This window comes from Gopherus flavomarginatus, chromosome 5 (genome assembly GCF_025201925.1).
Source record: "Gopherus flavomarginatus isolate rGopFla2 chromosome 5, rGopFla2.mat.asm, whole genome shotgun sequence".
Classification (NCBI taxonomy): Eukaryota; Metazoa; Chordata; order Testudines; family Testudinidae; genus Gopherus; species Gopherus flavomarginatus.
This window is the reverse complement of record NC_066621.1, coordinates 26,845,301-26,859,133: the sequence shown is the minus strand read 5'-3', so window position 1 is coordinate 26,859,133 and position 13,833 is coordinate 26,845,301. Positions and strand designations below refer to the sequence as shown.

At 53.4% G+C, this 13,833-nt stretch overlaps 1 protein-coding gene across 1 annotated transcript in view; it reads left to right on the top strand.

Annotated features, from left to right (window-relative positions):
- The window catches only part of SHISA4 (shisa family member 4), a 46,145-nt gene that overhangs the window by 18,381 nt on the left and 13,931 nt on the right, over window positions 1-13,833 (top strand). The window contains exons 2-3 of the mRNA XM_050956466.1: window positions 8,298-8,469; window positions 12,649-12,782. Coding sequence (XP_050812423.1) covers window positions 8,298-8,469; window positions 12,649-12,782 — 306 coding nt within the window. The remainder of the gene's footprint in view (window positions 1-8,297; window positions 8,470-12,648; window positions 12,783-13,833) is intronic.

Here is a 13,833-nt window from a genome sequence, read left to right as displayed (position 1 = left end):
CACATCTGCCTCTAGTGCAGGGATAGGCAACCTGTGACACGTGTGCCAAAGGCAGCACATGAGCTGATTTTCAGTGGCACTCACACTGCCCGGGTCCTGGTCACCAGTCCGAGGGGCTCTGCATTTTAAATGCAGCTTCTTAACATTTTTAAAATGTTATTTACTTTACATACAATAGTTTAGTTATATATTATAGACTTATAGAAAGAGACCTTCTAAAAAGATTAATGTATTACTAGCACATGTAGTCCTTAATTTAGAGTGAATAAAAGAAGACTCAGCATAGCCCCTGATTCTGACACCTCCCATAAATCTTCAGCATAACCAGAGAAGTCCAGACTTGATATTGGTGATATTTGTAACCTAAAAATAATAAAAATCCAAGCAGAAAGAAGTGAAAATGTAAATGCCTTTTAGGTTATTTTTCAATGCAGAATGAAGCAAAACAACAAAACGGAATGAGCACAAACAATCTTATCTTTCCATTGTAGGTCATCAGTAGAGACAGGAGAAAAATCAGACTCCTTTAGCCTTCTGGGTAACCCTGCTACTTTTCAGATATTGCTGTTTTAGATGCTCTGGTTCAGTAACTTGCTGCACTGAGTTGCGTACCAAAACAAGGCCAATTAGTCAGTGCTGGCTCATTTGCAGCCCTTCAGGCTTTGCAATTATTTGTTGTTTGCTTGCTAGAGTGCAGCTATTCTTGTCATTATGGCTGAGCAGATATTTCAATTCCAGCATCCTGTATGCAATGATTTATAGTCTCCCACGCAAGTGCTTCTGGGGCTGTATTGTCTCGGGCTAGCTTTCCTCTCCACAATGTGCTGTATGAGCCACATGTGAGGGCAGTTGTTTGGAAAGTTCTGGAAAAAAAATCCAAACAAATTCCACTGCTTATTGTGTTAAAATGTACATGCTTTTTCCTGGCTGAGTATGTAACCCACACACCTCCTGGGTATGGTGTTCTGTCCAGGGGCGGTTCTAGGGTTTTTGCTGCCCCAAGCAGGCTGCCTTCGGCAGTTTGCCTGTGGAGGGTCTGCTGGTCCTGTGGGTTTGGTGGACCTCACGCAGGCATGCATGCAGGAGGTCCACTGAAGCCGTGGGACCAGCGGACCCTCCGCAGGCAAAACGCCGAAGGCAGCCTGCCTGGGGCTCTCGCGGCGCTGGCAGAGCACCCCCTGCAGCTTGCCCCCCAAGCACGCGCTTGGCGTGTTGGGGCCTGGAGCCGCCCCTGGTTCTGTCCCATCTGGTGGCACCGAGACCACTTAGAGAGAGATCAATAAGTTTGCTCTACAGCCTTAGCTAACAGCCATATGGCTTTTAGCTGATGCAGTAGAGGCTCATGGACTAAGCTCCAGTGGTCCCAGGTTTGGTCACACCTGCTGATGACCGGGGTCTGTCGGTGTTACACTTAATCTGTAAAGCTGGGTGTAGGCTCCTTAGCTAAGAACTTCCCAGCCTTTATGGTAACCCCTACCTGCACAGGAATACGGTTTTCTGCAGGGGATGATGTCATGCTGAAATGCAGTGGGCATCTGTGTGTACAGCAACATGGTCCTTGTGAGGATTCTGTTGTAGTCACCACACTGTTCTGCAGCCTCCTATTGCAGTGCTCCAGAAAGCTAGCAGGCCCTCCAGTGACTATTCAGAATGGGCTTCACTGTACATTGTATTAGGCAGTATGTGACACTGCTTGATGTTGTATCTCCCTGTGGTGCTCCTTCAAAGTCCAAGGTCTAGCTGCCTCAGAAACACCTATGGGTTTGTTTTTGTTGCAGCATGAGGATGGATCAATCAATCTCAGCCCAAGGCAGTGCAGCCACACTCAGTGCACAAATGTTAGTGGTGTTCTGCTGTGCCTCATGCCCATGTTGGTTTGTAGTTGTTTATCTCAGCTGATGAGCCTGTCCAGCTCCTGTGGTCGCTGACCTGGCTGCCATAGAAGTTAAGACCACAAGGAACCGTTATGATCATATATTCTGACTTCTTGCCAGCCAGAGGCAGATTAAGATTCTGTGCGCTCTGGGCACAAAGAACATTTGGGCCCAACCCCCCACACTCCCTGCCATGGGACCCTGCCCCTGCTCCTCCTGTTCCCCCATGGCTCTGCCTCCTGGCCTGGACAAAAGCTGGTTGGTAGTAAGAGCTGCCCAGGGAGTCTGAGCCACTGTGGTGAGCCGTGGACCCTCCACCTGCCCTGGGTGGCGCACCTTGGGGGACAGGGATGCTAGCATCCCAGCACCTCACCCAGGGCAGGTAGAGGGCCTGGGGCTCCCCACAGCTGCCCGGGCAGCTCTTACTACAGCCTAGAGTGACCATACATCCCATTTTGCCTGGGACAGTCCCCTTTTTAACCCTGCCATAGATGTCCTGACTTTTTTGAAAAAATTGGGCATTTGTGCTGTGTGCTCTTACCAACCTAGCATCAGTTGGCAAGAGCAAACGGGACAAATGCCCAGTTTTGTGAAAAAAGGCTGGGGAGCGAGCGGTGGGGTACAGGGGAGCGAGCAGTGGGCCAGGTCTGTGCAGAGCAGGAGCTCAGGAGAGGGGCTCGAGCCAGGTCCACATGAAGGGAAGGGGGGGCGCATGGGGGCAGGACTGGCCTTAAGGGTAGGCCACCCCAGCAACTTCCCAAGGGTGCCATAATCAAGCAGGTGCACTGCTGGTGTAGAGTCAGAAACTGTTCCCAGCTGGCAGAAGAGTGCTGCATCTGGGGTGCCCAGATTTCTCTGGGCTTCCTTCCCCCATATTCCTCTGCTGGGGAGTGAGCAGTGACACACACACACACACACACACACACACACACACACAGCTCATCCCCAAAGTTTTCTTTTGCCTCTCTAGGGGGTTGAGAGGGAGAGTGAAGAGCAACACCAATTCCATTCATTCAGGTCACTTTCCTCCACCTGGGCTATGCTGGGAGGTGAGCATCAGGGGCTGCTGCTTTCTTCTCTCCTCTTATGCAGCCCAGGTTGAGTAAGTGACCTGGATGAAGGAAGCCCTGATGTTGCTCCTCACTCTCCACCCCTCACATCCCCCTAGGGGTCCATGAGGAGGCGTGGCATTTGAGGGGGGAGCAAGCAGCCATGTCAGCTGCTCCATGCGTTCAGGTCAGTTTCCCCATGTGGGTGCAGGGGTTAGGAGCAAAGAGGGAACCAGTGCAGGGGTTGGGGTGCAGGGGGGATGGGGAGTCTGAGGAGCCCACAGGGGCGAGGAGTGCTGTTTTCTTGAAGGCCAGCCCTGGGCCAGGGAGAAGGGCTCAGAACCAAGGGGACAGGGGAGAGTGGCTTGGGACTGGGTGGGGAGGGGGAAAGGGGCTTGGGCCACATCTGCTTGGGGGGCGGGGAAATCAGGGAAAGGGGCTCAGACCAGATCCATGTGTGGGGGGAAAGGGAGTCTGGGGAACGGCTTTAGGCTCATCCAGCTCCATGCGTGGGGAATATACTTACACTACTACAGCTAGGCTCTGGCTTCTGGCCTAACCAGGCGGGAAGAGGAGAAGCAGGGCAGCGGGATCCCAGGAGGTGGGGGGGACAGAAGGAGCAGGGTGGGGGTAGGGGAGGAGGAGGATCAGGGCAGAGGGGAGGGATGAAGTTCCAGCAATCCTGCTGCGGCTGCCCAATTGGCCAGGGCCCTTGGGCATGGGTCCCATTGGCCTGTGCGGTAATCTGCCTCTGCTCTCAGCTCTTTAGGAGATTGTCTTCCAAGCTCCATCACTGCTCCCTTCCCAGACTCTTGCTCTCAGCAAGGCTCATGAGCCGTGGCAGGGCATGGAGGCATCAGGGAGGGAAGTCATCCATGTGGCTTCCTGCAGCACAGCACTGTGACGTAGCCTCATGCTATAGCCTTCCCAAAGCCCAGCACCTGTCCAGCATAGCAGCAAACTTCCTGGCTCCATTTCCCAGGGAGTACTATTTCCAACCTCTGCTCCCAGATGGCTTCAGAAAGCACTGGTCAGCTGTGCCAGCTGCAGGCCATAAATGGAGCAGGCTCAGCAACAGCAGAGGAGTTCCTGAAAGAGGAGCTGGTGCTGGCTCTGTGGGTGTCATTGGACACGCTGCAGCCTCAGCACAATGCAGGCTAAAGGACACCTCCACGAGCTCTGGGAAGGCCAAGGGCTACAGAGTTGCCAGCCCCAAGTGTTCAGCCATCAGCAAGCAGGCCCCCAAATCATCAGGTTTCAGAACATCTGAGATGCTGGCGTTCTTTACCTTTGGTTCCTGAGCATTTAGGGCTGCCATCTTCAGGCCCCTGCAACTAGGGGGCTAAGAAACACACTTGGGAGATTGTAAGGCTTTAGGGTTGGGATAAAATACCCTAGATTGGTAGTGTTGCAGGGGCTTTTTAACAGGATCTGCACTGAGTATCTTGCTGCCTCTGGCCAGAAAAGGGCTCATACAGTAACTCATTCAAGGGCTTGAAGTGCAGTCACAGCCCCACCCTGCTCCACACCTGCTGTGTGACACCAGAGCCATTACCCCCAGCTCCCATAGTGTCATAGAAATGTAGGACTGTAAGGGACATTGGACCTTGAGAAGTCAAGTCCTGTCCCCTGCACAGAGGTAGGACCAAGTAAACCTAGACCACCCCTGACAGATAAGTGTCTAATCTGTTCTTAAAAAGCTCCAGTGAGGGGATGTCGTGACCTCCCTAGGGAGCCTGTTCCAGTGCTGCTATCTGTACAGTTAGAAAATTTTTCCTAATATCTAACCTAAATCTCCCTGGCTGCAGGTTAAAGCCATTACTTGTCCTATCTCCAGTGGTCATGAAGAACAATTGATCACCATTCTCTTTATAACAGCCCTTAACATGTTACCCCCCACCCCCATTAGTCTTCTTTTCTCAATGGCTGGGTTCAATATCTAGGGGTTTTCTTAACATTAAGAAACAGAGGTCAGTGAAGTCCCAGTATTCAGAGGTGCATGCCACTCACTGCCACCTCTGCCTCTACCTGCAATACTGTATTCTGAGATTTCACCACTTAGCCCAGTGAGTTCTTAGTGGTTTCACTGGGTAGTGGGGAAACTCACTGCTTCTGCAACCTCTCCACTGTCATTTACTGTAACAGTGACCCCACCCCATGTTTAAGATTCAGTCCCCTACCCATGTGTAGCAATATGCAGACTTACCCCTGTGGCACCTCCTGATGGTCATCCTCAGGAATTAGCTCTTCAACCCAGGAGCACCCTCTGCAGGCCAGTGATCCACTTGCCATTGCCCCCCCCCCAGGTCCCTCCCAGGACCCCAGTGCCCTTATTTCAAGGTTCTGCCTCCAGTACCCCACAGTCTTACTGGGTTTCCCCACCACAGGGGGAACCCCCACCCCCACCCCCACCCCCACCCCCTATCCCCACATCACCTCAGTCATAGCTACTGCCAGTCTCTGTTTAGGGGCAGACTGCTGTCTATCAGCCAATCATCACAGGCAACAAGGGGTTTGGACTGGCTGCCTTTACCCACCCTCTGGCTGCCCCTCTGCAAGCTCAGTACCTAGGAGGCCTAGAACTAGGCCCTGCAGCCTGGGGAGTTGCTAGCCTAGGACTTCCCAGCTCCTAAGGCCTTTCCCCAGCCCTGCCTCCCTTTAGGTCCCCTGGGGTAAGGTTCCCCAGCAGCCAGGCCTGTCTGCCTCTCAAGTCAGAGAGAGACTGCTCTCTTTGGCTTCCCTGGCCTTCTTATAAGGCCCAGTTGCTTAGTCTGGGGCATGGCCCCAACTGCAGCCACTTCCCCCAACCAGCCGGGGTTTTACTCCTTTGCCCGGACCCAGCCCTCTGCAGGGCTTTTCCAATCCTTGCTATACCGTGCCATCAGTCCAGAAACCCAATAGGTACACCATGTCATGAGTGATTTCAGCTCTAGTTATCCCTGATCAGAAACAAAGACTCTTACATGAGTGCATAGGCAGCACGTGATGGAGGCCAGGGACTAAGCCTCCCCAAACCTCATGCCAATGAGCGGAGGCAGTGGTGGATTTGGAGCCCCCTGAAAAATCTCCCAGCACAGTCCCAGAGCTGGAGGAGCTCTCGCTCCCTGCTGTGGCTCACAGAGCTTATCTGGTCTTGGGGGTGGGGGAGGCGAGCGGGGGCACAATGAGGGTGGGGGCAGGGCCATGGGTGGAACAGTGTGGGGCTGCGGGAGAAGGGGTGGAACCGGGGAAAGGCTCCAGGCTCAGCGCTCCAGCCAGGACAGAGAGCTCTGCTGCAGTCCCAACCCTGGCCGGGGCTGAGCTCTCAGCACCCCCCTCTGGCTGGGACCACGGGTGGGGGAACCTGAGAGCAGCAAGTGAGGGCAGGTCCTTGGCTGGAAGAGGCAGGCAGGGGGCTGGTCTCCTCAAGGGGAAGCTTCACTCGCTGCCCATGCATAAGCAAAATCAGCTTTATCATTAACGCTGTGGAAAGGAAAGTCAAACAGCTTCAAGGACTCCCCATCACCAGAGAAGAATGCCTGTTAGCATCTGTCTGAGTTCTACTTTGATTTGGCAGCACTACCCTCTACTTAGGGAGTGAAGCTGCACTTAGGGTGATCCCCTCAATTAGGGCATGGTCAGTGAAATTCTGCTGCCCTGTAGTCATACCATAAGGATAATGGCATTCAAGACTAAAGTGAATTTTATCCCAAAACACCCACACTTGATCACTTTGGCAAAGCAGGTCTGCTGATCACCTAGGGCAGGGGTAGGCAACCTATGGCACACGTGCCAAAGGTGGCACACGAGCTGATTTTCAGTGGCACTCACACTGCCTGGGTCCTGGCTACTGGTCCGGGGGTGGGGGCTCTGCATTTTAATTTAATTTTAAATGAAGTTTCTTAAACATTTTAAAAACCTTATTTACTTTATGTACAACAATAGTTTAGTTATATATTATAGACTTATAGAAAGAGACCTTCTAAGAATGTTAAAATGTATTACTGGCACTCAAAACCTTAAATTAGAGTGAATACATGAAGACGCGGCACACCACTTCTGAAAGTTTGCCGACCCCTGAGCTAGGGAAAGTTGAGATGCAAATACGGTCTGAAGTCCTGAAGTCTTTTCCTTCAGTGCATCAGTAGATGTTGGGGAGAGCTCATTCAGACCCTGCTCACATAAATAAAACCAAGTCCTGTGCCAGGGAAATCCTGGAATCCTCATTCCTGTGAAGCCAGGGCCTCCCCCCTTTAGGAGGGAGAGCTGAGTGCCAATAGCCATGTCCCCAGCTCTCCTCAGTGAGTACCTTGCACTCGGACTTAGGGTTAGGTTTGAGGTTTTTAACCCCTTCACATCTTTTTCAAGGTGTCACCACATCCTTATGCCAGTAGAGTAATGTTATGGTGACATGGTGGCATCACACAGCTACCTCCTAGGGTACCTCCCAGAGAGGGGATGCTTGGGAGAGGGCTGACACAGCTTGTGTATGGGGAGGTGTGTGTAGGGCAGCATCCTGGCATCAAAACACATTGGTTTGAAATGAACCTCGCTCCCCGCCCACTCCACCCCCTTGGTTCAGCCACCAAACTGCAAAATCATTTGTTCACTGAGTTGGAGTGTCTCTCTCCATGGTGAGTGGGTTGTCAGCACTCCTGTCTAATGGATCTGTACCCATGAGGGCCCAATCCACCCTGCTGATGAGCGCAGGCCTCTGCTTTTCTTTCCTGTCTGATGTCCTGATACTTTTTTACCTTGTGCTGTTCTCTGGTATGAGTATGGCGAGGTAGGGGAAGGACGGAGCTTGCCTGGAGTCCCTGTTCCAATCCATATTCTATATACAAGGTGCCTGCTGCCATGTGAGTCTCATTGGCCATGCTTGCCAGGTGCTTCACCTCAGGAACCCATCCAGGATGGATGCCCAGCCTGATGCAAGGCAGTGAGAAAGGGACTGCTCCAGAGGCTTCTATTCTTCAGAGAGAGCAGTTCATCCCCTGACAGGCCTCTGAGTTGTACCCCAATAACCATGCTATTAGCTGTGAACATCCTGCTCCTGCCATCTTTGACGGGCAGTGACTCTGTATGCACAGGCCCAGCTTGAGGGACTTGTCCTTGGAAAGCAGGGTGAATGCTTCCCCAGTGGGTAACACTCAGAAAAACCTGAGCAGAGGCCATGGCAATCTGCTGCAGCAAGAGCCAGTATTATTCTGGACACCTCTTTGCATCCATCACTGAACTGGGAAAGGGCAGCAGGAACACTGGACCTGGTGTAGTGCTCCCCAGACCCTGCCTTCATTCTAATTCCTGGACTGGAGGGTTGAAGAGTTGAGGCCCCTCCCCAGCTGGGGGCTCTGAAGGGTCTGGAGGGTCTGACAGCTAGCTTCTCTCTCCACAGGCTTGGCGGATGAAGACTGCCTGTGGTACCTGGACAAGAATGGCTCATGGCACCCTGGCTTTGAATGCAACTTCTTCACCTTTTGCTGCGGCAATTGTTACCAGCGCTACTGCTGCATCGACCCCCTGAAGCTCATCACGGAGAGGCAGCAGAAGCACTGCCTTGCTTTCAGGTGAGAGGGGCATGGAGCCTGGCCAGAGCTCCTGCCTGGGGACACTGGTCCCACTGGGAATGACTGTGTCCTGGCACAGGGAGGGAGTGTTGATAGGGTTATGGACAGGCAATTGGAGGTTGAGACTCCTGCCCCCAGTTTCAGGAGTTGAAGACACATGCCATCCCCTCCTGGAAACCACCCTGTTCAGGTATTGTGGCCTTTGACATCTCTCCTCTCACTGTGACCAAATCTCTGTCTAGCTGCTTGGCTGCTGGCCCCCAGCCCAGGATCTGGACACCTCTCTCCCACAGGTTAAAAATAGCAAACAGCAGCAATGTCTCTTCCTCTCCATTCCTCCAAGTAGGAGCAGGTGGGTGGCCAGGTGTTGGTGCACGTGTGTATGAGGAGCTCTGAGAGAAGGAGGTGAGTGCTGCAGGTGGTTCTGGATGTGTCATTCTGGGAGGTAGTTGCACAATCTGGGTCTGGCTCCCATGGTAGTTCTGTCTCCTGCATTAATGAATCCCCACTGTTTGCTGATCGTGTTATGACTGCAGGGGTGTAGCTGTCTTGAGAGGTGGTGTTTGCACTGGGGAAGTGACTCTCAAGTGGTGGGGGCTGGTGCTACGTGGCTTTGTCTCTTGTGACAAAGACCTTGCCCTGGGCTTTGTACTGGGTGGGGAGGCAGCACAGAGAGTGGAACCAGGTACCGTGCTTACGGTGGTCTGTGCGCTGACCAGGTGGGTTGCTGCATTTTGGAGCTTTTCCAGGTCCTGCGTTTTCATTCCCAGGTGCAGCGAGTTGTGATAATCAGGTGTGGGCATCATCTTGGCCAGCTCTGCCATGGGGATGTGGGGTGCAGGTGTGTGCATTTGCTGCTGTGACTCTTTGGGCACCCAGTGGCTTTGAGGAGCCCAGAGGTACCCCCAGACCACTGACAGATGTAACAACCTGCATGAAGATGCCCTCAGTAGCAGGGGTCAGAGGAGGTGAGTTGTTTAAAGTGCTTCCCACCAGCATCAGCTCTGCATGGGCTGGCGTCTGCTCCTCAGACAGGTGCTGAACTCAGAGGTGCCCGAAGAGCTGGGACTGGCTGTCTCTGATGTGGATGGGTGGGGCTGGCCATGTCTGGGACTGCTGCCCTTCAGAGCATCCTGTTTCCCCAGCTCTCTCTGTGGCTCCATATAGATGCTGAGTAAAGTGAGGGAAGATTGAGCCCCAGGGCACTGCAAAGGTGAGGGCCCTGGGGATGAAAGAACTATTGCTCATCATGACCCTGTGAGTGAATAGAAAAAGGAGGACATAACAGTTCACCCCAGGGCTTTATGGAGGCAGAACCATGCTTGCTGATTGGGTAGCCAGTGCTGCCAAAGGTGGCTGTTCCTCTCTCCGACTCTGGTGGATGGCCTCTTCCTGGCGGAGTGCAGGGTGGTCTCTGTCTCTGCCTCTTCCCTGGTGCCTAACAAAGGGAAGCAGAGCACACCAATGCTCTGGCCATGCCCCCTTAGAGCTGTGAGGGGTGGTGCAGAGCCATTACACAGGCCTTGTCTTCTGCAGGGCTTCCCCCCATGCCAGGGGAATTCCCCTTGCCTGGTTTGCTGTGCTGCTGAAGCTGGGATAAATGGGCCATAGTGCAGTGCTGAGTCAGGGACTCTTTGTGGAGTGCCATTGCCTTCAGTTCCTCCATGTGCAAAACAGAGATGAGTATCCAGCGGCAAGTTTGTAACGTGAGCTGCTATTGCAGCGAGTCTTTAATGGGTGTGATTACTGAACACTTGTGGCTAGTGGCCAAGGCACGACTGGAGCATCACCTGCCCATCCCCGATATTTAGGCCTTGGCTACACTGGCGCTTTACAGCGCTGCAACTTTCTCGCTCAGGGGTGTGAAAAAACCACCTCCCTGAGCGCTGCAAAATACAGCGCTTTAGAGCGCCAGTGTAAACAGTGCCGCAGCGCTGGGAGCGCGGCTCCCAGCGCTGCAAGCTAAACCCCATCAGGATATGGAGTACATGCAGCGCTGGGAGAGCTCTCTCCCAGCGCTGGCTCTGTGACCACACTCGCACTTCAAGTGTAGCCATACCCTCTGGCTCTACCCAGATTAAGACAGAGTAAGGGGGAAAGATGGCTGTAGGTATGGGGTGAGGGCACAAGCACACAGGATAAGGTGATGGGGGTGAGAAGGTTGGTGTGATCAGTAGTGTTGAGTTGACCAATTGGAGGGTGAGGATGGAGGAGAGGCCACAGGGCTTCTGTGGGCTCAGTGCCAGGCTCCTCAGGTTTGTTTGTGGGAAGAAGTGGCTGAGATTGGTGCTTGTTCTGATCTCTCCCAGCAGCCAGCCCTGTAGCCAAGTCCTCCTCCCCTCCCCTGCTCTTGTGAGCTTGGCATTTCTGTTGTCCCATGCTGTGTGCTGTGGTGACAGGGTAGGATCTGGCAGTGGGAGGGAGCTCTTGGGCCAGTCCAGTGCAGGGCTTTGAAGATAAGGAGTGAGCCTTGCATTTGGCCCCAGTGTTTAGCCAGGAGCCTGTGCAGAGCGGAGTGCAGGTGTGTTGTGCTGTGCACACCTGTGCTGTCAAGTAGCTTGGCTGCTGTGTCTTCATCACTCTTGCTGGGTGCATTGCACTGTGGCCTGGTGGCCAGGAGTGCGGGGATAGCCAGAGCCCTGGGGCTCAGGCTGAGGGTCAGGTTGCTTACCAGCCATGGCTGGAAGAGGGCATGGTTTGCAGCCCTCACTGGTTGGCTACCCAGCCATGGTGACAAGCCCAGAAGGTCCCTAAGGCAAGCGTGTGTGAGTCGCCACAGTGGATAGGCTAGAGTGGGAAGCAAGAGCAGTGGGAGGAGGCTGCCCATTTGGGGGTTGGGTTGGGAGACTCAGGGGAGGATTTGTGTGAGGGGAGAGTGCCACATGATAAAGGCAGAGCAAAAGGGGAGGGATGACTGAGGATTCAGGTTGGAGATGGAGGGTGGGAAGGAGCTGAAGGAGGGGCTGAGGGAGGAGGGGAGGAGATGGAGGGAGGGAGAGGGGACGTGGCACCTGATAGCACCCAGGACTGAAGATCCCCTGCAGTCTGCTTGGTGTGTGTGTATGTGCAGCCGATGCAGGTGTGTGTGTAGCTGTGTACTTGGGGGGTGGAGGGGGTAGCAGTGTATGCCATATGGAGGGAAGGGTGGGGCTGTGTTTGGGGAGGCATCTTGGTTAGTGGCTGTAGTGTGGGGGAAGGGGCAGTAACATGTGATCATTTAGGGGAAAGGAGCATTGGGTCAGGGCTCTGCATGGGGGGCCACCAGCAGTGTATGGCCATGTATGTGGAGGGAGCAGCAGTGCCTGGCTGTGTATGAGAGGGAATGTTCTGTGCATGGTCATTTATGTTGGGGGGTGGGGAGCTATGTATGTGTGGGGGACGGCAGTGCGTGGCCGTGTATATGGGGGATGCGGTGGTGCGTGGCCATATATGATGGGGGGATGGCGGTGCATGCTGTAGACATGGGGAGGCATGGCTGTGTATGGCAGGGGTGGTGGCGTGTGGCCATGTACATGGCAGGGGGGCGGGGAATGGTCGTCCATGGCCGTGTATGTGGGGGGGGCAGCGATGCGTGGAGAGGGTGGCGGTGCATGGCATGCAGTGTGCTCTAGTGCACGACCCATTCCCATGTGGGTTCCAAACTCCAGTGGCAGTGGGTCTCTCATCTCTGCAGTGGAGCCCTGAGTGGAATGAAGCCCACTGTGTTGAGGTGCAGGGCAGAGGCATTAGGGGAGTTCTGCAAAGCCTGCCTTTCTCTTCTCTGTTCTAATCTTTTGGGAGGATTTTGACTGCTGTTATGATCCAGATCTCCAGTGACTCATGGCACAGGCAGGCTCTACTTGATCAAAGCACTGCCCAGAGCATCAGGTGGGGCATTCCCAGGGTTGGGGAAGGGGTCCCAAGTCCCAGCCATGCACAACCCCCAAGACCACCCATTAATCCTTTCATCTCCACAGCCTTGGGGAGGGAGGGCAGGGTCCCAGGATTCATCTCTTGCAGGGAAATGGATCCATGCAATGTGCAGGGATCAGGCGCTGCCTGTGAATTGCACATCTCTCTGTGCAGCATGTAGCCAGCATGAGTCTGTGAAGGATCCACTTGGTCCAGGGAAGGGCAGCATTGGGCACTCGGAACAGTACTTGAGACTGCCCTGTAACCATGTCTACTTGTGTCCCACAGCCCAAAGACCATCGCTGGCATTGCCTCAGCTGTCGTCCTCTTCGTGGCCATCGTTGCCACCATCATCTGCTGCTTCATGTGCTCCTGCTGCTACCTATACCAGAGACGGCAGCACATGCGGACGCCCTTCCAAGGTAGGGGCTGGCAGCACAACTATCCTCTGTGCTGCTACAGCCTGAGAAGAGCAGGGTGGGGCCCAGGAGGGGGGCAAAGGGGGCACCAGAGGGGGCTCAGGCACAGGAAGTACTTGGTAAATGTTGGTTGGTTTAGTTCTCTTTGACTCTAGGCTGGAGAGAGAGGGGAGCGATGCAATTAGGATGACTGTAGTGTGTGTGTCCAGGAGGAAGGGAGGGGAGGAAAATATTGACTAGCTGCTCCTTAACTGAGCACTGTCCATCCTGTGCACCGAATGCAGCATGGGGGAAAATACAACATAATCATGTATCATCATGCATATGCAAAACGGGGGGCTGAATTAAGGTTGCACAGGCAACCTTATTTCTGGCATTTCCTAACTTCTATGGTTTTGACTTTGCAACCTTACCATAGTTTTTTGTGTGTAATGTTCTAGGTTTTTAAAACAGCAAACTGAAAAATCAGAAATTACATAATGTGCCTCATATTGACACCCACATGGATCATCATCGGGTTTGGAACCTTTTGATCCACTACACAGATCTCTGTCACCTGAGCTAAGGAAGTAATTGATCACAGTAGGTTGTCATCAGCACTACGGAGACATTTTGCTAATGGGTTTCACAGATATTTGCTGACACTAGAGGAATGGTGAAACCCAGGATTTGTGGGTTCCATTCCAGGCTCTGCAGGGGGGTATTCTCTAGTGGTCACAGACACTCTACTTGTGTCCCCCCGCCCCAAATACACACACATATTTCACCCCTTCTGCCCTGTCTCTTCCAACCTGTCCCTAACCCATCCTGTCCCCATCTCCAGCTCCTGGTCCCTGTTAAGCTGTCTGCAGTGGCTCAGGAGCATGAATACCAACCTCAGGGCAGACTATCAAGAAACAGGGCACATGCCCCAAATTGGCTGTGAGTTCTATATTTGTATTTCACCAACCAACCAAGTGTGAACTCCTCAGACACTACACCATCCTCAACATGGGTACTCCAATTCCCTTGGGTACTCCAATCCATCTCTGGGGATTATAATAAATGAGCCTTG